This window comes from Pan paniscus, chromosome 4 (genome assembly GCF_029289425.2).
Source record: "Pan paniscus chromosome 4, NHGRI_mPanPan1-v2.0_pri, whole genome shotgun sequence".
Classification (NCBI taxonomy): Eukaryota; Metazoa; Chordata; class Mammalia; order Primates; family Hominidae; genus Pan; species Pan paniscus.
In genome coordinates, this window is record NC_073253.2 from 134,205,611 (window position 1) to 134,229,750 (window position 24,140).

General features: G+C 53.3%; 2 protein-coding genes across 10 annotated transcripts in view; one reads left to right on the forward strand and one right to left on the reverse strand.

Moving 5' to 3' along the window:
* The window catches only part of CTNNA1 (catenin alpha 1), a 178,318-nt gene extending 175,051 nt beyond the window's left edge, over positions 1-3,267 (forward strand). For all 7 annotated transcript variants that reach the window (XM_003829205.7, XM_063604243.1, XM_034960587.3 and 4 more), the window contains 2 exons: positions 1,148-1,282; positions 2,353-3,267. In XM_003829205.7, coding sequence (XP_003829253.1) covers positions 1,148-1,282; positions 2,353-2,640 — 423 coding nt within the window. In that variant the 3' untranslated portion in view covers positions 2,641-3,267. The remainder of the gene's footprint in view (positions 1-1,147; positions 1,283-2,352) is intronic.
* Positions 3,268-15,485: 12,218 nt separating this feature from the next.
* Positions 15,486-24,140, reverse strand: part of SIL1 (SIL1 nucleotide exchange factor) — a 248,200-nt gene continuing 239,545 nt past the window's right edge. For all 3 annotated transcript variants that reach the window (XM_008954583.4, XM_063604245.1, XM_034960598.3), the window contains 3 exons: positions 20,289-20,385; positions 19,672-19,836; positions 15,486-15,970 (listed from right to left, as the gene is read on the reverse strand). In XM_008954583.4, the coding sequence (XP_008952831.2) occupies positions 15,614-15,970; positions 19,672-19,836; positions 20,289-20,385 (619 nt within the window). In that variant the 3' untranslated portion in view covers positions 15,486-15,613. The remainder of the gene's footprint in view (positions 15,971-19,671; positions 19,837-20,288; positions 20,386-24,140) is intronic.

A 24,140-nucleotide genomic window follows, 5' to 3' on the forward strand; every position in this document is an offset into this window, starting at 1 on the left:
CTCTGTAGTTAACAAGCCTCCCCACCATTTTCCCTGAAATATCCAAACTCTCAGCCTCATCTAGGCCACAGGATGTGTGAGACACAAGCCTCCTTACACAAGCCAAAGATTGTAAAGGCATCCTTGACTCCCACACAATCGGTAATAGGGCCTATTGCTTCCATTGGCCAAATGTATCTTGACACAAACCAGTCTTGTCCTTTCCGCAGATCTCCATAGCCACTTGGACTACTGTGGCTGCTCCCGATTTCCTATTCTTTCTTTCCTCTCTCCACTTCCTTCTGCATCCAGCTGTCAATACTGTCATCTGAAAATGCAGATCACATGGCTCTGCCCTGCTTCCATGACTACTTAGAATACAGCTCATCTCCGGTATGGTCTGCGGGGTCTCAGTTCATACCACTCTCTGTGGTGTACTTTGCTCCAGCCTCACTGGAAGAAAATGTTTGCTTGCTATAAACACTTGAGAGGTGCTCTGTGTTTCTCCCTTTGGGTAAAGCTTTCTAGGCTGGTCCTAATCTGGGAGCCTCTAAAACTCTGAGATGTGGAGCGAGACAGGAACTGGGCAGGGGCCACCCTTTTCTCTTTGACCATCCCCAACTGCTTTTTTTCTTGCTTTACTTTACTCACTTGTCTTCCACCTCAGCCTGCAGTGAGTGGCTTTTGTCATCAGGCATTAATAACGCAAAGTGCCTCGGAGCAGAAGAGTTAACTATTTGTTTACTTAGCTAAAAACACCTGGACTTTTCTCCATAGCCAGGCTCCGGCTTGCTGAGCCGGCTTGTTCTCACCTCGAGGGGCATGGGCCTCCACCCTGCCGTTTGGGGTGAGGGGATCCTTGGCCAGGGTGGTTTCCCCGCCGTCATAGGAGGGAAGTCAGTGGGAGGCTCAGAAGGCCTTGGCTATACAACCGGTGCCATGCGGCGCAGTCAGGGTCCCATGAACGACTTCCATCAGCTCACCCGCCTCCATCCCCAAGCAGAGTGTAGGCAAGGGCTGTGACTGCCTCAGGTAATTGGGTGATTTTGCTCCAGCAAGAGGAGAGGAAGCATGTGAGTGCCACACTGAACCTTTCAGAAACAGCCGTGGGGTCGGGGGTGCTTGGGCCAGGCCAGGATACTTGGTGTTAAGCCTGCTCTCTCTTCAGTGCCCCGACTCGGCTTGCAAGCAGGACCTGCTGGCCTACCTGCAACGCATCGCCCTCTACTGCCACCAGCTCAACATCTGCAGCAAGGTCAAGGCCGAGGTGCAGAATCTCGGCGGGGAGCTCGTTGTCTCTGGGGTAAGCATTAGCTGAACAAAAAGAGGGCCAGTGGGAACGTGCTGACCCTTGTCAGAAATGAAAGTCACCTCCTATCCGCATAAACACCTGCCCTGGGAAAGTGTGCTGTGCAGAAACCCCAAGTCCTGTCCCAGTCTCTGGAAACCAAGGTCTGTCCATCTGTTCCCTGTAGAACTGTGACACCTGGGGGGCACTGCAAGGGCTGAAAGGCTGGCCTCCTCCCCTTTGCTGGCCACTCACTGGGGAAGAATTTTTAAAAATCTTCCTTGGGACCGGGCGTGGTGGCAGGTACCTGTAAGTCCCAGCTACTTGGGAGGCTGAGACACAAGAATTACTTGAGCCTGGGAGATGGAGGTTGCAGTGAGCCGAGATGGCACCACTGCACTCCCGTCTGGGCAACAGAACAAGACTGTCTCAAAACAAAACAAAACTTCCTTTTCTTCCCCCAGAGAGGAATTAAGAGTAGACATAGATAGGGTGTTTTCTCAAAAGCCCTTCACTCCTCAGAGTGCTTGGGTAGCGTCTCTTTCTTTTTACCACATCACAGTTCTGAGGCCTTTCTCACCTAGGGCAGGGGAAAGAAGAGGTTTGCTGAGTGGATTGGGGTCCACCGAGCCTCCATGGCTTCTCTTAATCCCACTGAATTTCCTTTAAAAGAAACACTTCTTATATTGAACATATTGAGACCATTTGCTCATCTGCTTTGCCATAAACGTCCCTGTCTCGATTCCTGCTTCTCCTCCCCCATGTGCTTACAGCTCTGGGATCACTTACAGTGACTTCCAGTTGGTTTGAGTGAATAAACACTTGCTGAGGGGTGGGGGTGAGCAAGGCGAGGTTGCCTCATGTCTTCTCCAAAGGGTCTGAGGGCAGGCGCTTCCAGGCTATTTAGATAAAAGCAGCCGTTGAGGGTGTTCTTCAGGAACAGGCTGCTGCCCAATCCTCTGCGACCTGCCCAGGCCCTGGTCTTGCAGAGGAGTATAGGGGGCTCCCCTTCAAGCACGGCCCACCTGTGTCCACGAGGCTGGAGGTCAGGCCTGTGCTTCTTACCACCCCTGTCTGCCTCGTAGGTGGACAGCGCCATGTCCCTGATCCAGGCAGCCAAGAACTTGATGAATGCTGTGGTGCAGACAGTGAAGGCATCCTACGTCGCCTCTACCAAATACCAAAAGTCACAGGGTATGGCTTCCCTCAACCTTCCTGCTGTGTCATGGAAGATGAAGGCACCAGAGAAAAAGCCATTGGTGAAGAGAGAGAAACAGGATGAGACACAGACCAAGATTAAACGGGCATCTCAGAAGAAGCACGTGAACCCGGTGCAGGCCCTCAGCGAGTTCAAAGCTATGGATAGCATCTAAGTCTGCCCAGGCCGGCCGCCCCCACCCCTCGGGGCTCCTGAAGATCAGTCACTGTTCGTCACTCAAATGAATTTGCTAAATACAACACAACACTGATACTAGATTCCACAGGGAAATGGGCAGACTGAACCAGTCCAGGTGGTGAATTTTCCAAGAACATAGTTTAAGTTGATTTAAAATGCTTTTAGAATGCAGGAGCCTACTTCTAGCTGTATTATTTTTTATATGCTTAAATAAAAATAAAAATTCATAACCAAAGAGAATCCCACATTAGCTTGTTAGTAATGCTCTGACCAAGCCGAGATGCCCATTCTCTTAGTGATGGCGGCGTTAGGGTTTGAGAGAAGGGAATTTGGCTCAACTTCAGTTGAGAGGGTGCAGTCCAGACAGCTTGACTGCTTTTAAATGACCAAAGATGACCTGTGGTAAGCAACCTGGGCATCTTAGGAAGCAGTCCCTGGAGAAGGAATGTTCCCAGAAAGGTCTCTGGAGGGACAAACTCAGTAAAACATAATGTATCATGAAGAAAACCGATTCTCTATGACATGAAATGAGAATTTTAATGCATTGTTATAATTACTAATGTACGCTGCTGCAGGACATTAATAAAGTTGCTTTTTTAGGCTACAGTGTCTTGATGCCATAATCAGAACACACTTTTTTTCCTCTTTCTTCCAGCTTCAAATGCAAATTCATCATTGGGCTCACTTCTAATAACTGCAGTGTTTCCCGCCTTGGGCTTGCAGCAGAAAAACCTGACAAAATAGTGTTTGCTAAGGCAGTAATTTAGACTTTTACCTTATTTGTGATTACTGTAGTGATTGATTGATTACTATTAACTACAAGGTATAATTTACTATCATCTTATTTAAATTTTATGAATTTGAATGTTTTTTACACTAACTTTTCCCAATAAAGTCCACTATGAAACCACGACATCCAAGAGGCCAAAGTCATCTTCTCTGCCTTCAAGTCATAGATTTGCCCGCAGTATCTGTGGTGCTCTGGGCCCTCCCGGTGTCCCTCTCTTCCAGGATGGGGATGCCCGGGAGGGAAACTGTCTGTGGCTCTAGGCTGCACGGCTCGTGCCAGCCCATCAGGGAGGGCCATGCCCGTTGTCCTATTGAGTGCCCCACCCTGCACCCCCACCTTGGGAATTCACATGTCCATTCCTTGAGGTTCATGTCAACCTCGGAGGCATCCCTGTCATCATTATAGCTGACCCCTCTCCTGCGTCCTGTCAGTATATCCCTTCTGCATCCTTCCCGTCAGCACATACATACCAAGCTATGATGATAGTGGCCTTCGAGATGAAAACCCTCCTTAACCCCATGATCCTTCCCAGCTGGCATCCCCAACCTAAGCAAGGTTCCCTAAAGAGAAGCTTGTTGTCATTTTCTCCCCTTCCTCACTTCCAGTCAGCTGTCACCTTGCTCCCTCCACCTCCCCTCGTCAAGGTGCCTTCCACTGCCAGCCACGCTGGCAATTGTCTTGAGACCTCACTGTGCAAGCGGCCTGGGGGCGTGGCGGGGAGGAGGAGGACAAGGACTCCTGAATGCTGCTCACTCGGCTCCCAGGACACCCCGCTCAGGTTCTGCCTGCCTTACTGGGGGCTCCTTCTCCTTTCCTGGGGCTGAGAGGTTGTGTCTGTGCCCACCCTCCTGAGCTCAGCCAGAATCTCGCATGTAAAGACATCCAAATGCCGACGACTTCTCCCCAGAGCCTGGCTTTTATAACTGACTGCCGCCTCACGCTCCATTCGGATGTCTAATGAATCTCTCAGACTTGACCTGTCCAAACTGCTTGCCACCTCTACTCGCCACCACCCACCCCCACACCCTCCATACCGTTTCCCCACATCACTGCCCCTCCCCCCCTTCCTCTTGCCAAATGCCTAAAAATAAAAATTCTGAGGTGGATCTGTAGCACAATGGGCTTCTAGTGACAAATCAAAATTCTGATCTTTAAAATGTATGCACAATTTACCTGTTACCGCCTGGCCTAAGCCATCCTGCTGTTACTGCTGTGTAGCAAGTTGCAGCCAAAGCGACCTCACACGGCTCCTGAAGGTCAAGAATCTGGGAGCAGCTCAGCTGGATGGCTCTGACTCGGGGTCTCATGAAGTGGCCAAGATGCCAGCTAAGGCTGCCGTCTCTGAAGGCTTGACCTGGCGAGGATTTGCTTCCAGACTCACTCGCGTGGCTATTGACAGAAGGCCTCAGTTCCATGCCACATGGCCCGTTCCACAGAGCAGCTCACAGCTTGGTAGTAGCTGGCTTCCCCAGAGCGGTATCTGCGAGCAGCGTCCAGATGGAAGCCATGGTGTTCCCTTAAAACCTGATATGGAGGGTGATTCCCCATCATGTCTGTATTCTGTGGGTCACACAGACCAAGGCTGGTCCACTGTGGAAGGCAAGGACGAGGCTGCCAGTGCCCGGCGGTGGGCGGCCACAGCCAGCCTCCCTGCCAGTGTCCCCCACAGCCAAGTTGTCCCTGTAAGACAGGTCAGCTCAGGTCATTCCGAGCTCAGACCTTCCAGCGGCTTCCATGTCCCTCAGTAAAAGCCAGAGTCCTAAAGGCCTCTTGCCTGCTCTGGCCTCCTCTCACCATTCTCTGCCATCCTCCATCTGCCCCTGGTGTCCCTGAAGTCTTGAACATGCCGAGCACATCCTGCCTCGTATGCTTCCTGGCCTGGAATGCACTTGCCCCGGGACACCCTGTGCTGGCTTTAGCGTTTCCTTCCTGTCTCATCAAGTCACCTTATTATCAAAAGGACTCCGGCAGGCTAAGTGTGGTGGCTCATGCCTGTAGTCCCAGCACTTGGGAAGGCCGAGGTGGGAGGATCGCTTGAGCCCAGGAGTTCAGGACCTGCCTGGGCAACATGGCAAAACTTTGTCTCTCTTAAAAAAAAAAAAAAAAAATGTCCAATGTCCATTTATGTATCTCTTAACATCTTCCCTTGTGCCTCAGTGGGAAAGCAGCCCACACCATCCCTTGCTCCCTGGGCTCCTCCATCCTCTGCCAAGGCTCACAGCACTGCAGGCACCAGCCCTCACTGGACTGACCTATGGGGAATAGCCAGTGTTGGCTCTGCTCATCCTCATCAGAGGCAAAGGGCTTGTTGGCATGTGCTCGATAGATAGTAGTTGAACAATGTGGACCATTATTGATTTAAACCAACCCATCAGAAGGTGTTAGAGGGCAAAAAGCTGGCAAATGAGAAGGCACCAGGGGCCTGGAGAGCCGAGGCTGAGGCTCTGAGGCCCTGCCCCGAAGTCCTGACCCCTCCTCTCACCTCACAGACCACGACAGAGCTGGGCCAAGCAGGAGGGGACCTGCCTGTGCGTGCGGGACCTTTGGGGCCTTCCTGCAGCCTCCTTTATGCTCGCTCCTGCCCCTGTGCCATCTGCAAAGGGGACTGCCTCCCCTCTGCATCCTGAGATTTCGCATCCAGGATGGGCCCCTGCTCTCAGCAGTCTTGTTGATGCCTCATCAGAGGAGGGTTGGGGGAACAGAGCCAAGGAACAAAGCCGAGTCCCAGATCCCTCCACCCCACTGTGCCTCCCCAGCCTGTCACCCTGCGTTGGTGACCCCTCAGACCTGCTCCCTATTCCCTGCACTCAGCACACAGCCCCTGCTCTCCTGTGGCTAGCAGCACCCACGCCTCTCCCAGGATGGCTCTGTCCTGGTCCCTACCTGCTCAGTGCCCTGCAGGGGTTCCCGTGTCTCCTATGCAACACCTTCAAAGGCCACAGTTCACTCTGCAGCCTTCATCCTCACAGCTTCCAGCCCCAACCTCTTCCACCCTCCTCCCAGGACAAGGCCACCTCCCCTCCCCACAGAAGCAAGAGAGAAGGAGCTGCCACATGCTGGGCACCTCAGAGCCTGTGTCCAGCCTTTACTCTCGTCACCCCATTTCATCTGTGTGACCCGAGATGTCAGTGCCATTGCTGCATCTCCAGCTGCACAGCTGAAGAAGTGACTAGGGGAGGTGAAGTCACACTGCGGCAAGTGGCTGGCCCCGCCACCCGGCTTTGAGAGGCACTTCCTCCAGGGCCCCCAGCTTTGGGCCATCCCTCCTGGACCCTCTGAGTAATGGTGATGCCAGTGGCCACTCCCTCCCTCTCACACCTTCTCTAGATTCCCATGGTTCCCTGCCTGTCACCAATGCGTGTCCCTCGTCTCCCTTACCAGCTCCTTCTCCTTGTGGCCCCTGACATTGAGGTGCTCCAGGGCTCCCATTTGGAGCCTCCTCTCCATGTTCAGTGACACCCAGCAGGGGCTTGCTGGTCAATGTTGAGCCACCGGCTCTCTAGGGCCAGGCCAGGGAGGATGCGAACAGATGCACATCTGTGCATTTAGAAAACACGGGACCGCTATAAAGGAATTGCAGCACACCATTCACAAAAGGAGATGTACAGACTCTAACTGGGAATCCCAGCCAGCCAGCTGATTCCCACAGAAGGCTTTCATTGATTTTTGCCAGACTCTTGCATCCACGGCCAACCTATGGTTGTAACTGACAAACGAGACTAGTTCCAACAGGAATGCTGCTTGATATTTGTGTTTACCTTAAGGAATAAATGAAAGTGAAACAACAAAAACCTATGTTGGACTTTCACTTTGTCAGTGAGTGACTTCTTTGCTGAGTCAGATAATAGTTGTTAACTACTTTGACAATTTCTTCCATTTTTTTGTGCTACTGACGATGTAACTGCTATAGATAACACACATTTACATTTAATTGGCATTATTAACATAACAAATTCACCTTTGATCTGTAGCGTTTCCCAATTTCCATGGGTAAATGCTCCCACCACATCAGATTTCGAGCCACGGGCTGGCAGTGCTAAAACGCGGAGTTGGTTAGAGAAGCCCAGGAGCGCGCCGTGATGCATCCTTCTATCACCCAGACAATTGGACCGATTGTGGTAAAATGTCATTAGGAAAGGATGAGTTGCTATTATAACTTAGGTGAAAATTTACACACAGTGAAATCTGCTCTTTCTGGTGTGTAATTCCATGAGTTTTGACAAACGCAGTCCTGTAACCACCACCACAAGGAAGATGGAACAGTCACCCTTCCCCCAGGATTCCCCTGTGCTATCCCAGTATCATCAAAACAGTCCCCAATCCTAAGTCCTGGCAACACCTTCCCTATCATTTTGCCTTTTCCAGAATGTACATAAGTGCAGTAATACAGTATGTGGCCTTTTGGGTCTGGCTGCATATGGCGCAGTGCATTTCAATCAGCGCGGCTTCAAAATGCACGCAGATTGCTGTGTGCATCGGTGGCTCGTTCCTTACTGCAGAGTTGTATTCTGTTGTAAGGGTGCATCACAGTTTGTTTATACATCCCCCAGATAAGAGACATTTGAGTTGTTTCCAGTTTTTTATTTTTATTTTTTACAAATAAAGTTGATATAAGCATTGACGCACAGGTTTTCACATGAACACTGATTTTTTTGTTTGTTTGTTTTTTGAGACAGTCTCATTCTGTTGCCATGTTAGCCAGGCTCCTCTGGAACTCCTGACCTCAGGTGATCCACCCACCTCAGCCTCCCAAAGTGTTGGGATTACAGGCATGAGCCACCACACCCGACCTCAACATATTTTTTAAAATGAGCCTTGACCTATTTACAGTACCTCACATCTTATACAAAATTTAACTCAAAATCAGAGACCTAAATGTAAAATTATAAAACTCTTAGAAGAAGACAGAAGAGAAATCTTTGTGACTTTAGAGTTAGGCAGAGTTCTTAGAGACAACATCAAAGTCACCATTCATAAAATTTAAAAATGGATAAATTAGACTTCATTAAAATAACCTCTGTGAAATTGTTAAAAGAATAAAAACTTACAAACAGAACATATTTGTAAATCACATATCTGACAAAGGACTTGTATCCAGAAAATGAACAGAACCCTCAAAATTCATTAAGAAAACAGTCAACCAAACGAAAAATTAGGCAAAACGATTCGATGCCTGTAGTCCCAGCTACTTGGGAGGCTGAGGCAGGAGGATTACTTGAGCCTGGGAGGCAGAGGTTGCAGTGAGCCAAGATTGCACCACTGCACTCTAGCCTGGGTGGCACAGCAAGACTCTAAAAAAAAAAAAAAAAAAAAACCTGTCCAATGACTGCAGTACCATTTATTGAAAAGACAATCTTTTCTCCACTGAACTGCCTTTGCATGTTTGTCAAAAATCAATTAACTATATCTGTGTGGGTCTGGCCAATGCCACACTGTGGTATTACAGGTTTATATCTTAAAATCAGCAAGTGTTAGCCCTCCAACTTGGTTCTTCTTTTTCAAAATTGCTTTAGCTATTCTTATTCTTGTTCTTTGCATTTCCATGTAAGTTTTCAAATAAGACTCCTGATACCTAAAGAATTCCTACGGGGACTGCATTGAATCTAGAGATCAATTTTGTGGGGACCGACATCATTTAATAATGTTGAGTCTTCCAACCCATGAATGAACTCAGTAGGTCTGTCCATGTGCTTAGATCTTCTGTGATTTACTTCATCAGTATTTCATAATTTTCAGCATAAAATCCTGCACATATTTCACTTTTCAGTTGATTTTTATACACTGACTTTGTATCCTATGACCTTGCTAAAGTCATTAGCTAGTTCTGTGAAACTGTTTTTACAGATGCCATGGGATTTTCTACATTGACACTCATGTCATCTGTGAATAGGGACAATTTTCTTTCTTCTTTTTCAATCTGTATGCTATTTCATTTTCTTGCCTTAAGGCAGTGCCCAGAACTTTTAGTACGATGTTGAAAAGGAGTCAGGAGAGTGGGCATTCTTGCCTGTTTTACAATCTGAGGGGGAAGGAATTCAGCCTTTCACCCTTAAGTTTGATGTTAGATGTAGGTTTTTATGTGGTTTCTGTTCATGAGGTTAAGGAAATTCCCTTCTGTTCCAATTTGCTGAGAGTTTTTATTATGGCTGCTTAATATTTGTCTACATCTGTTGAGATGATGGTGTGGCCTTTTCTTCTTTAGTCTGTTAATACGGTGAACTAACTGGACTAGCCTTGCATTCCCAGGGTACACTCCATTTGGTTATATTATCCTTTTACATATTGTTGCATTCAATTTGCCAATATTTTGTTGAGGATTTTTGTAGAGACTTCAGAAAAATCTAGTCTTTGCCATAGCCTACAGGATCTCCTGTCGCCATTACCTCCCTAATCTTGTTGATGACAGGATATTAGCCTGTAGGATATTTTTCTTGAAATATCATTGTCAGGCTGGGCACGATGGCTCATGCCTGTAATCCCAGCACTTTGGGAGGCCGAGGCAGGCAGATCACAAGATCAGGAGTTCGAGACCAGCCTGGCCAACATGGTGAAACCCCATCTCTACTAAAAATACAAAAAATTAGCCAGGCATGGTGGCAGGTGCCTGTAATCCCAGCTACTCGGGAGGCTGAGGCAGGTGAATCACTTGAACCTGGGAGGTGGAAGTTGCAGTGAGCCGAGACCGTGCCACTGCACTCCTGCCTGAGCAACAGAGTGAGACTCTGTCGAAAAGAAAAGAAAAGATATATCATTGTCTAGTATTGGTGTCAGGGCAATGCTGGCCTCATGAAATGAGTTTGGAAATGTTTTCTTCTATTTTCTGGAGGAGACTGTATAAAATTGGTATTAGTTGGTAGAATTTGCTAGTGAAACCACATGGGTCTGGAGTTTTCTCTGTGGAAGGGTTTTAAACAGTAAATTCCATTTCTTTAGTAGCTGTAGGGCTACACAGGTTATCTATTGTTGAGTGGGTTTCAGCAGCTTGTGTTAGGCAGAATAATGGCTTCCAGAGATGCCCACATCCTAATCCCTGGGCCTGTGCATATGTTACATGGCAGAAAGCGAATCCAGGTCGCAGATGGAACTGAGGTTGCTAACTGGCTGATTTTCAGACAGGAGGATTATCCTGGATCATCCAGGTGGGCCCACTGTAATCACAGGGTCCTTAAAAATGGAAGATGGAGGCAGAAGAGGAGGTCAGAATGGTGCGATATGAGAAGACCTTGACTTCCTTTTTTGGCTTTGAAGACAGAGGAAGGTCTAGGAGCAAAGGAATACAGACAGCCCCTAGCAGCTGGGAAAGGCAAGGGATGGACCCCACCCAGAAAGGAGTACAGCCCTGCGACACTTGGATTTTTGCCCCATGAGAACTGGGCCAGACTTCTAACCTACAGCACTGTAAGAAAATTGACTGGGAATGTTTTAAGGCACAAAGCTCATGGTAATTTGTTAGCATAGCAGCAATAGAAAGCTAATACAGTGAGAGGCCGTGTTTCTCAAGGAATTGGTCCATGATTTCTTCTAAGTTGTCAAATTGATTTTACAATGTATTTATTTAGAGTTGTTCATAATACTCACTACTCACTATCCTTTAATGCTCGTACAGCCTATAGCGACACCCCGTTTTCATCCGTGAGGCTGCTGATTTATGTCTTCTCTCTTTTTCAAAGGACCATCTTTTAATTTCATTGATTTTCTCTAGTTTTACTGTCTTCAATTTTATTGGTTTCCACTCTTTATTATTTCCTTTTCTTCTGCTTCCTTTGGTTTTAATTTGCTCTTCTTTTACTAGTTTTTAAAAATTACCTTTGCTTTCTTGGTGTTACTTAATTGTACACTTGCATCATTTAGTTTTAATAATGGCTGTGTTTAACAACCAGCTGGCCACATTCTGAACCCTGCGGCTCCCTTGTGTGAGGTTCCCAGGCCTGGTCAGTATCCCCCACCCAGCCTCTCAGCTCCAGGCTGTCTGCCGCTGCCTGTCAGCACCCCCACCTGGATGTCCTGCTGACATCTCCATATAAACATCAACAGGGTCCACCTCAGAGCCCCAGTCACTCCCCTGTTCTCCAAGCCTCCCACTCTGGTACCAGCTCCTCCCCATGCCCATCTGCTCCATCCCCTCGACTCCTCTCCCCACACCCTGCATCCCGCCAGCAGAGCCCTGAGCTCTGCCTCAGCCCCGTCTGGAGTCTGCACACTTCTCACAGTCCTATGTCTTCACCCTGCCCCACATCCTTGTCCAGCTGCCCCCTGGAGGCTGCCCTGGGCTCCCTGCCCCTCCTGGCCCCTGTGTCATCTATTCTCACCACAACAGTAAGAAAAGGTGAGGCCGGGCACAGGGGCTCACACCTGTAATCCCAGCACTTTGGGAGGTTGAGGCAGCAGGATCGCTTGAGCCCAGGAGCTCAAGACAAGCCTGGAAAACATAGGGAGACCTCTACAAAAAAATGAAAAAAATTAGCTAGGCGTGACAGCTTGCACCTGTGGTCCCAGCTACTTCGGAGGCTGAGGTGGGAGGACCACTTGAGCCTAGCAGGTCAAGGCTGCAGTGAGCCGTGGTCACACCACTGCATTCTAGCCTGAGTGACAGAACAAGACCCTGTCTCAAAAAGAAAAAGGTGGGTTACATCAGGTCTCTCCTCTGCACCCAACTCTCAACAGCCCCACCTCAAAGAAAATCCCAGGTCCCTTCCACAGCCTCCCCAGGCGGCCCTCCCTTGCAACTCCTCCCTCGGCCTCTGCCTGCTCCAGGCCTGGTTCTCATGGCTTTTCCTGAAGTGCTTCGGCCTGTTCCTGCAGGACCTTTGCCTCTGCTATCCCCTTGTCTACAAAGCACCCCCACGGCTCACTGCTGCGCTCCTGTGCCTGGCCCCTCCTCAGAGGCCTTCCCCACCACTGGGGGGAAACAGCAGTGCCTACCCCTCTTCCCTCCCCACTGGGCTCTGTCTTCCTTGCCTGGCCCTCCCCTGAAGCATGTGTATTTATCATGGTCCAGCCCTCTCCCCTCCTGTCCTACCACTTCCTGCCCTAGAACAGTGCCTGGCTCGTAGTACCCAACCAGATTTGTTGAACAAATGAATAAGCAGCAGCCCAGAGAACACCTGCTAGGATGAGGGCACAGCCCTTGGCAGGGCTGACAAGCTGCCGGAGGACCCGAAATTGTGGATTCTGCAAATGGCCACTCTCTGGCCTTCCTGTATCTTCCCAGGGCCAGAGCCCTCGCCCTGCCTGCCCCAGACTGGCCCTCCCAACTGCCCATCCCTGACTGCTACTCCTGCAGCCTGCAGGGCTTAGCCTGGCCATCACCAGCTCTGGGAGGCCTTTCCTTGGCCTCACCCAGCTCAGCAGACTTCTCAGCTCCAACTGCCTGACACACACGACTGCTCAACAGCCACAGTGTGAATGAAAGAATGAATGAACAAGTGAACTCACAAAACCACAGCTGCTGAGGGATGGGGTGAGGACCTAGGCCCACTACCCTCCCTGCCATCCTCCCACACTAGGGCCCGGGTCAGCCCAGCCCAGGAGCAGGGACCCAATAATCACTGAGGGCCTGTGGGTGTCAGCCCGGCACACCTCTCAGCCCATCCCAAGACAGTGAGGACAGGAAAGCAGGCTCCAGCCCCACAGGAGAAAGTCCCACCTCCCCCGTCACCACTCCCTGCCTCACTTCGAGCCCCGGTCACACTCCTTGACCACAGTTCCCAGGATGGCAGCCAAAGGGAAGGCAGAGAAGGGGTTCCTTCCTGACCTGCAGACAACAAGCCGTGATGAATCAGGAGGCGGAGCCAGAACCCACCCCCAAGCAGCCCAACACAAGCCCAGACCCTGGGGCGCCTCGCCACCCTCTCCCTGGAGGGTCTGCTTAACAGTCCAGAACGAACCTGGATGCAGCCATTGAGGAGAGAGACTGCAGCCCAACTCCCATTCCGATGCTCTGAGTGTGTGAGGGCAGAGTGCACGCAGTCCCACCTCCCAGGCCTCGGGCTCAGCAGCCTGGCGCTGGTCCAGCCCCCTCCCTACAGCCCCCAGGTGCCTGTTCCTCCATCCTCGCTCCCAGAAATCCTCTCAAGAGCACCTGGCCCAAAGCCTCCCTCTGCTTTACAGAATCGCTGCTGAGGGCAGCACACCTGGGGGCAGAGGGGACACTGGGGACTGCAGTTAGGCCCCTACTAGTGGCACTCCTCCCATAGGGACGCTTTCCACACCCCGGGCCAGACCCTGGTGGTCACAGAGGCCTCAAGGGCCAGCCTGGTCCTGACACAGCCGAGCGCCCGGCCTGGCCTCCCCACAAGGCCCCACACTCTCGCCTGTCCACTGTTCCCACTGCCCAGCCTTGGTGCTCACCTCTGAATGCTGAAAGCCTAGAATAGATTCATCCCCAGCCCCAAGTCCTCCTGTCTTCCAGCCTCTGCTGAGGCAGCCCCTCTCCCCATCAAACCTCACCTTGCCCCTTTCTCAAGTCCACGCTAGATCTTCCAACACTACCTCTAAAGCGCCCCTTGACCTTGGCCTCATCCAGGCGCTGGCACCTCCTGTCTGAAACCTGCCTGCCCTGTTGTGGCCACACATGCCCAGCCATTTCTCGTGGTCCTCCCTCCGCTGCCTGTCAATTCAACATCATCTCCTTCTTGGCCTCCCATTCAAGCCTCCCACAGCACCATCAGCACCGCAGGCCCACTGCTGCCCCCACAGGCAGATCACTTGGCCTCTCTGAGCCATGATTTCCTCATCTGTAAAATCTACTTCGAAGACTCCTGCGAGGCTGTAAAGGCAGCAGGTACCCAATGGCTGGCAGACTGTGAGTCTGTTCCCCACTCTGCCCTAGCCCTGAGGCCTCCCGCCCTGGGGAAGCTGTTACTCCAGCATCAGCCTGGACTCCTGCCTCCAGCCTGCCCTGCTGGGAGGGGCTCCGTGCAGGCCGTGGCTCTGCTCCAAGCTTCCTGCGTGTCGTGTTGCGGCAAGAGGCGAGCAGGAGAGGGGCTGAGGAGAAGAGCCAGGTGGCCAAGCAAAGGGACTGCAGGGAAGGCCAACTACCGACCCCATGTTTTTCTGGGCCTCAATTTGCCCTCAGCTCAGTACAACTGAGATTTCTACAAGTGAGGCCTAGAGCCAGGGAGAGGAGAGTCCTGCCCCAGACTGGCCCTCCCGACTTTACCACCCGGGGGCCGGAGGGGCTGCCTGGGCCCGCAAGAGCGAGCCTCTGGTGCACTGGGAAAGCTGAGAAACAAACACACCAGAATCCGAGTCTGAAAAGCCCAGAGCCCGGGTTGCCATGGCAACCTGCAGCCAGCTCCAGCCCGGGACTCCGCCAGCCTGGGTGGGGGCCGGGACTCGCCAGGCGCGGCTGCTCCCAGCTCTGAGGCCTCCTCCTTGGGCTTGGCCCTGTTTCTGCTTGGACACAGAAGTGGTGCAAGGCCACAGAGAGGCACTTCTCCCCTGTCAGGTGGGCCAGGCAGGCCTGGGCTCCCCTGGGCTCCCACTGCCAGCTTTCTCCCAGAGTAAGGCCTGGCCCCTGGGCCTCCAGAGTCCAGCACCTCTCAGCACCCCACCCCGGCACCCATTGCTCCAGCACCCATCACTCCAGCAGCCGTCAAGCCCATCAGCTGCCTGGGTCACCACAGCACCAGTGTATGGACAGGCCTCGGGCGCCGGCCAGGTCAGCGGCCTCGAGGCTGTTATGTGGGCACCGATAGAGGGGCAGTGAGATGATTCCCTGCCTTACCTCACAGCTGGGGGGTGCCAGCACTAGTGTGAAGCTTTCTACGTGATTTTTCTCCTTTAATGGCACTCCTGACAGATGAGGAAACAAGCTCAGAGCAATTAAGCGACTTCCCAAGGTACAGAGCTGCTGCTTGGTAAGAAGCAGAGACTTGCAACTCCTGGGCCCAGGTTCCTGCCCTGGAGCCTGTTCCTGGATGCCCTGGGCTGAGCCCTGCACGTCAGCAGAGCCCATCACCCAACCACTCACCTGACCCCCCGGCCACAGGGCTGTGCCCAGTCTACACAGACACACAGCAGAAAGAGGATGGCCTTCAGGTTTCCATTTAATGGCCAAGCCAGCACTGCCAAGATGTCCTCCTGCCTGAGAAGCCCACCCACGCTGGCACCCCTCAGCCTCACTAGCGGCAGCCCAGTCCAGTCCTGGTGTGGGGCCTCATCTCAGCTCCTTCAGCAAGCTGTTGACAGAGCCCAGCAGCTCCTGGAAGTAGCCCTCGTCCTCACCATCCTGCAGCTCCAGGCTGGCCAGCGCCTGGTACTCAGCCTGCAGGCTGGCCAGTGTCCTGCCAAGCTGGGGGTCCTGACGGTAGCGGTCCCGGCAGGTGGTCAGGAGGACGCCCAGTGTCTGCAGCACCTTCTCACGGGCATCATGCTCGGGCAGCGCCAGGAGGTGGGCCGTGATCTCGCACCAGCCCTGTTCCCACAGGCCTGGCAGGAGGTGTACCTGGCGATACTGCTGCAGCTTCTCTGGGGACATCTCCTGGGTCAGCTCAGCCTCCTCCTCGGCGAACATCTGCCACCCGCCACAGCCGCAGGCCAGGTAGGGTGGGGGTGGGGAGAGAACACACAGGGAGCAGTTAGCTCACACCTGGCTAGCTCTGCCCTTCAGACAGGAAGGCACGAGGCTGACCCCTGAGGGCCCACCTCTTCCTCTATCCCCAAGTCTGTCTGTCTATTCATTCATTCATCCACCAACAGAAACACTTGTGTGGTGCCAGGTGCTGAAGAAACCACGATGGAGACACAGTCTTACCCTCAAGGAGCTTAAGGTCTAGCAGGAGAATAAAAATTAACTAATTCCCAAATAGCATAAACGTAATCTAACAGTGCAGCATGGAGGCAGACAGGCTGGCTTCAAATTCCTGCTCCACCACTGACTTGCTGAATGACCATGGCTGGCACTTAGCCTCCCTGAGACTCATCGTCATCACCTCCTAAGTGGAGAAACTCAGCCTGTCTGTAAAGCGCAGAAGCCCAGCTCTATCAGCAGAACATGGTGGGAGCCAATCCTGCCAGGCTACCAGCAGCGGGAAAGCCAACACCTGAACCATGACAAGCAGGCAGGTTACCTGAAGGTCAGAGGTAGAGGGTTGGGAGGGGGCAGAGATCTCCCGTGCAGCTGTAGGAAGTGTGCCTGTGTGGAGAAAGAAGGAATGCCTGCCCTAACTCCAGGGGAGAATGAAGCACAGGGAAGATGCACAAGGCAAGAGGGAAGCCCAGGAGAAGACGAGGCCACAGTGGACCACCTGTGCTTCCTGCGGCAGCAGGAAGTCGTGGGGCTGATTGGGGCTGGCAGAGGAAGCTGAGGAGGGGTGCAATCCTGCATCCTGGGACAGGAAAGGCTGAGAGGTATCCCCTAGTCCTTTCCTACTTCACCCCTCAGTCCTGCCAGCTTCGCCTCCAAAACACTCCCCAATTCTGTCAGCTCCACCTTCGTCCCTTGTGTCCTGCGATCCAGTGCCTCCTGCTCTCACCCTCTCCTCCAGCCCCCAAACCCTCACAGCCTGGCATTGCGGGTGATAAAGACAAAATCAATCCCTTCCCTGGGACTGCGAGGCTCTGCAGGCTCTGCCCCCACTGTGCGCGGCCTGGACCCACTCACACCCACTCCTGTCACTCTAACTCTCCCCTGGGGCCTCTGGAGGCGCAGCTCCAACTTCCAGGTGCACCCCCGCATGGCCCCATTCACTCCACGGCTCCCTGCACACCTCACCGCCACTGACCGGCCTCCCCTGACTGGCCTTCTCTGCTTATATGCTGCTGTGGTTTGAGTGTGTTCCCTAAAAGTTCAAGTGTTGGAAGCTTAATTCCGAAGGCAGCAGTATTGAGAGGAGCTGCCTAGGTCAGGAGGGCAGCGGGTTCCTTACGGGAGAGCGGTTGTTATTCTAGAGAGCAAGCCCGGCCCAGCATGCTTTTTTCCGCAAGTGCTCTTGCCCTCTCACCTTCCACAATGTTGTCATGCAACACAAAGGCTCCTACCAGATGCACCCACCCAATCGTGGATTTCCCAGCCTCCCGAATCATGAGCCAAAAACTGCCTTTTCTTTATATTATCCAGTCCCAGGTATTCTGTTAAAGCAGCAGCAGACAGACTACAACACAAGCTCAGGGGAATTCTCTGATAAACATCTGCCTGAAAGCTCAGGGACGGCAGGGACTGCGGATTATTTTCCCAGCACCCGGCACAGCAGGCAGCACAGGCAGGCAGGGTCCCCCTGCGGCCCTTCAGCTCCTCAGATGCACCAGAGGCCATGGAATCCAAACCCCAGGCAGGCATCTCACCACTGCAGAAGCCCAGATGTCAGGGCATGGTCTCTCAGTAGAGGTCCTCTCACAGGCCAGGGTACATATGAGGACTGCCTGGGGCCTGGCAGACCCCAGCACCCTGATGGGGGTGTCACATTGCCCATGGGAATTCCACAGTCCTTGGCTGTCATGACAACATGCTGCAGTGATCCCCAAGCTGCATGGCACCCCTCCATCGTGGTGGACAGCTCATGTCCCTCCACCTTCAGGTAGCTCTGGACCCACCCCTAGCTTGGCTAGGTCTTCATTCTTAAGCGCTGCAAGAGGCTGGACTTAGTGACTCACGCCTATAATTCCAATACTTTGGGAAGCTGAGGCAGGACTGCTTGAGCCCAGGAGTTCAAGACCAGCCTGAGCAACATAGTGAGACCCTGTCTACAAAAAATGAACAAAATTAACCAGGCATGGTGGCATGGACCTGTAGTCCCAGCTACTCAGGGGGCTGAGGTGGGAGGATCACTTGAGTCTGGGAGGCAGAGTTTACAGTGAGCCAAGATCGTGCCACTGGGTGACAGAGAGAGACCCTGTCTCAAAAAAAAAAAAAAAAGAAAAGAAAAGAAAAGAAAAAAGAAAAAAGAAATCACAAGAACAGAGAAGCCCTGACTGCCTCAGCCCAAGTACAGTGTGTCCTAAATCTCTCTGGCTGAAATTCATCTGCTGTCCTCCCTGAAAGAAGAGGGCCATTTCTGTACTGTTTGTAGAGAGATGCCAGTCCTCCCCTTCCCAATCATGTCAGCACCCCAAAGCTTCCAGAGGCAGGCTCCCGGGGCAGGCAGCCTCGGGGCAGCCTTGGTGAGCCTGCCTGGTGGTAGTGTGCTAGCAATGCGTCAGTGCCATAGTGCCCAGGATGCCAGGGCTGGGGGCAGCAGGGACACACACCCAAGACACCAGAGAACAGAGCCCAGTTTCCCTGGGAAATGCCCAGCCAGCTGACATGTCCTTCATGTCCTTCTCCAGGCTCACTGGCCCAGTCCCAGAACCTGAACTGTGCCCAGGCCTTATCAATTGGATCTGAGCACCACATGGCTGCCTGCTGTTCTAAGAAACTGGATTTCTGCAGCTTTAACAAGAGAAGAGAGAGAAACAGGCAAAGACAGAGAGTTGGGGAGAGACAGTGATGGACAGAGGTGGCCACAGCCATCCCGACACTGCCTGGGAGAGAAGGCCTGGGGGAGGCGTGTGCAGAGCGGGTGAGGGGCCCAGCCTCCACCATTCGGCAGCAGTTCCAGCGGCTGCCCAGCCCTGCTCCACTAGTCGGCATGCGGCTCTTCTGGGGAGCGTGTGACCCGAGAGAGGCAACTGAGGAAGCCCTGCCAATGCTCTCTGCAGTAGCTGAATTAAGAATCCAGGCCTGGCTGGTTTTCCTCTCTCCTCCTTAATTAAGACGCTTCTTCAAGCTTGCAAACAGGGCTGGGCACCAAGTCTCCTCCCAAGTGGCAAGCAATTGGGTCCCTGAGACTCTCAAGGGCAGCCGCTCTGAGGCCCTGCCCAGAGCCAAAGCTCACAGAGGAGGCACCTCCACGTTTCTAGAATCCGAAGAGTGAGTGCCATTCGAAGGAGCTCTGGGCTGTTCTACCCCCTCAGCCTTTTGTCCCCTCGGGGCCTGGTCTCGGCTGCTCCAAGGCTTGCCTCATACTGAGCCCTCTGCCTGCACACTTGGCCGTGACCATGGCTGGCAGGGCCACCTCCCACTCCTCATCAGCCCTCAGGTTTCAGCTTAGCCACCACATCTCACATGACATCCTCCCTGACGTCCCCAATCTCTTCCATCTGTCTGTCTGTCCATCCATCCAGAAGCACACACAAAGCAAACAAGTGATGTCCCCAGTCTCTTCCATCTGTCTGTCCATCCACCCAGAAGCACACACAAAGCAAACAAGAGGAGACTGGGTGGGCCTGGGCACTCACCTTCTCCGTGACCAGGTCGTAGAGCAGTGTGACCACGCGCACGGCGAGCACCTCTGTGCCCTTCTCCTGCACCAGGGACCTCAGGACCTGCAGCCCCCCGAGCTTCAGGAACTGCCGCTGGGCATAGGGGAAGTGGCGCAGCAGGGAGCACAGTGCAAACAGGACCTGGGGGCACAGACCCAGGGGCAGGTGAGGGGCCAAGCGAGCTGGACCTGCCCTGAGGCCCAGGGAAGGCAGGCAGAGGTGCCCCAAACTAGTCCCCATTCCTCCCGGCCCCACCTCAGTTACAGCTATACCCCAGAACCCAGGACTGTGAGGCCAGGAGGGACTCAGACACCTTCAACATTACCAAGTGAGTAAATGGGAGGTAAACAGAGGCCAAGGGTGGGAGGCCAGGAGTAGGGCCCAAGGCCACAGCACAGAAGCTGCCCCCAGGCCTCTAGTCACCTCGGCACACTGCCATCTGCTTTAGTTGAGTGTAACCTCTCCCCCTGTGCCACCCAGCAGATGATGCTCAGGCCCCCATGGTAACATGCACAGCCTGGACAGGAACCCTTTCCTTTCAGGCCCCGCACGTGTCCTGGAGGCTGGGCAGGAGGAAGGGCATGGAAACACACCTTCTTCTTTGCCGTGAGCGGCTGCTCCGTGGCCAGGATGACCAGCAGCTTCTGCAGGGCTCCCCCTTCGATGGCCTCCACCTGGACCTTGGGGTTGCTGGGGAAGAAGCACAGGACAGCATGACTACCCTGCCCAGCCCAGGGATCGGATGGTCAGGGAACTGAGCCCATGTCAGCCATCCCTGGGGAGAAACAAGAACAATAGAGGTTCCCACACGGGGCAAGTCAAACTCAGCTGGGGAAACAAAGACCATCTGGCACAGACCCACGTGGGAACAGCGGCCCACAGCACAGGTGACAGGGCTGAGTGCTCCCATGCCAGCCCCCACTCCCCAGCAGCCAAGGAGCTGGAGTGGGCTGGGAAGGTGAACAACCTCTACTACTGTAAAGACATTTTGATGCCGAAGGTGCTCCTTCAGCGTCCCTCCCGTAGGAAGCCTTTCTTGGCGCTTCCCAAGCCAGTGCCGGATGTTCCTTCCTCCGTGACCCAAGCACATCACACACTGGGGCAATTACTAATGGGTCTGTTCCCCTCTGGGTCTGGTGCCCCAAGGCCAGGGCCCCATCCCTCTCCTCTCCTGGGTCGGCACTCAGACTGCACATAGAAAATGCTTGCGGGAGAAGGCAGGAAGAAAGTGCAAGAGACAGGAGCCTCTGAATACCTAGGCAGATCCTAAAACAGGACAACCCAATGCCTCCCACTGGGCTCCCACTCTATAACAGCAGCTACTGTCAGCTTCTCTGCCCTGTATTCTCAGCACTCAGCACAGAGCCTGCCACATCACAGGTCCCTGGACAGTAGGGAATGAATGAACGACTGAACGAACGAACAAATGAACAACACGTGTACACAACCACGAACATATCAATAGATAAACATACTGCACTAAAGTACTCAAAACCCTGAGCTGCCTCTGGAACTCCTCTCCCCATTCTGGGCTAGAGAAATAGTGATGTGATTAAAACATTTCAGGCCCAGACCTCCCAGATGAAGGGATGAGGGGCCTGGCGGGGACCCCCATCAGGGCAGGGTGCCATGCAGGGGACAAGGCCGGGATCCCTCACAGGATGCCCTTTTGCAGGCTCCTTGCTTTTCAAGATTGCATTAGGGATCAATTAAGGAGCAAGTGTCAAGCACAGGGACCAGATAGTCAGGCCCTTGGGCAGGTCAGGGCTCCCCTCTCAGCAGCCCACATGTGAGGCCCCAGAGAAAAGAGGGGACAGGCACACAAAAGCCTGAGGCCAACAACAAGTGAAGGGGCCAAGCCAGCAGTCAGATGGTGGCTGTCACACCCATCCAACTAGCCCACAAAGGACACCGCAGTCTACCAAAGCCACCGCATGCCTCTGGCTGCCTGCCCTTGGCATGACCACAAGCTCCCAGAGACCCAAAAAGCACCTGTTCCTCCTAACTCCCAACCCTCCTGGCCAGGGGGCCCTCACGGTGTCCTTGAGAGTGAGCCAGGGTATAAGGAAACAAAGACAAATCAGAAGGAGCTGGCTCCTGGTCCTAAACCCAGAAAAGACACACTGTGCCACTGTACAGGAGAGGGCCCGACACACAGCAGGCATGCCCCCAAAGCTGGCTGAATGGAATGAAGATAGCTCCCCACTTCTATTCCGACCAGGAACAAGCTTCAAGGTCCAGAGCAGACCGAGCACGCTGAGCCAGCTTTCTAAAGAGAAAAGCTTCTTTGTACCACGTGTCACTCTGTAGCCTCTCAGCCAGAAAGGAAGTACAGGGTGGGTGCCAGCCCGTCCCACAGCAACTCCACCCCTGTGTCTGCAGAGCAGCCTGGAGATGGGCCAGAGTCCCTGGGGAAGGGAGGCTGACAGCTCCTCTCCAGATAGGCAGGCAGGCGCTGGCGCAGGGGGGCCTGGGAGCTGAGCTGCTCCCCTGCCCCCCCGACTTGAGACAGGCAGCTGTTTCATCAAAGCATGAGCTAATTAGGGCTGTCTCTGCCATCATGTGCCTAAGGAACGCTCACCCACGACAGGAGGGTCCAGGAAGAGAAGACGACCACGCTGAGAGATTCACACAAACATCAAATGCTGCTTCCCCAAGGGGGCTGAGAGATCTGACATCGCATCAGCCTTTGGGAGCACTGCCAAGGAGTCCCATCCCTCATGGGCCCTCAGAGCAGCAGAGACAAGGCCCTCCAAAGACAGCACAAAGCTCATCACAGCACCCCATCATCGCAGCCCCAGTTAATCACCCAGGGCTGGGCAACCAAAGCCCTTCCACTTTCTGCACTGTGACCAGGGCCAAGAGAAGTCCCTTCTCTTCAGAAGGTGGGCTGATGTGGGTCGGGAGCCACCCACAGCCAAGCCAGCAGCAGCCCAGTCCCACCCCTCTGTCCCCCTCAGGCAGCCTCTTCCCACCCCATTTAGAGTAGGAGAGAAGACAGCTCCAACATCAGATAAGTAAATCGGAGAGAAAAGAGAAAGTCTGACCTTTTGTAAATTGCTGAAATCAGGTTCATAAGGCAATAAATTCATGTTTTCACCCACAGCCAAGTCTGTGGGTACGGCAGGACCATGGGCCAAACATGGGCTGTGACAGTGCGCAGCCTTGGCAGCCCTGGGCCCATGCCCTGCCTGGCCTCTTCACATGATCAGCTTACACGAGGTACCCATGGAACCCTGGGAACTCCGGGCCTTACCCCAGGGTTCCCACAGCTTCAGGAGTTTCCTAAAAGGCCACCCTGTGAAGTGGCCGAAGAAACACAGCAGAGGAAGAGGGGGAAGATGAGGCTTGCACTTCCAGCTGCTCCTCAGTCCATCCAGGCAGGGCCAGTAGAGCTGAAGGTTTCCTGAGCAATCACCCACCAAGGGTAGAATCTGCTCCTAGAAACAGACCCTCTCGCCACAGTCAGCTCTGCCTTGGGCTTTAAATGCTCACAGCCTGGGGCTGGGGGAGGCAACTACCAAAACAGCTCAGAGTGAGGCCTCTGGATGTGCAAGGACCAGGGCCTGGAGGACCCTTGCTGGGAATCTCATAAGCAATGAATGGCTCATGGCCTTGGGCAAGTTTTCACCTGTGAGGCAGAGCTAGGACTACCCATGTTAAAGACAGAACAGTTAATGAATGCCAAAATGCCACAGTGCTAGCCAATGCACTGTGGCCAAAAGATAATTACAGTAGGCTCACTACACAAAGAGGCCAGACCACATCCTTGAGAGCACAGCTTTATTTGGCCTGGATGCCTCCAGCACATATCATGTATGGCAGCCCCATCCTCCTCCAGCCTATGGACTCTGGATCAGAGCTGTGGCCCACCCCTGGAGGGACCAGTCCTGCTGGCTGGAAGGTAGGTGTCCTGACAGTTGGGGATCTGAGTTAAGGGGGCGGGGGCCTGGCACGCCTCAAAGTGACATCAGTGGCGCTGGTGTGCTCAAAGTCAACAGAAGGATATTAAGGACGTAGCTCATCTCCGATGCGATAAATGAGAATAAACCTTGTTCAGGGCTAAGCCGGCTGGACTAAATAAATACCATTAGCACTTGGATTACTGGGATGTTCACAATCAGCAGGCAAGTCAGCTGTCTGTGTGCAGAGGGACGACAGCAGCTGCTACTCTGTAAATCTTGCAGGGAGATGGGCTGGGGGTGGGGCAGGCTGCAAAAATGGAAGTGATTGCATTTGCAAAAACCAAAGAGTTTGGGTCAGGGTGACAGCAATTTGGGCAATCAGCCAAGAGTCAGAGGTCATATTTTAGCTAACTGAAGCTAAGCAAGTGTCTGGGTGGAAGGGGACTGAAGGAGCTGACCACAGGGAAGGCAGCCCAGCTCGGCCAGGGGGCCCAGGAGATTGCTGCCCAATACACACCCCGGGGCTGACTTCACCCTTGG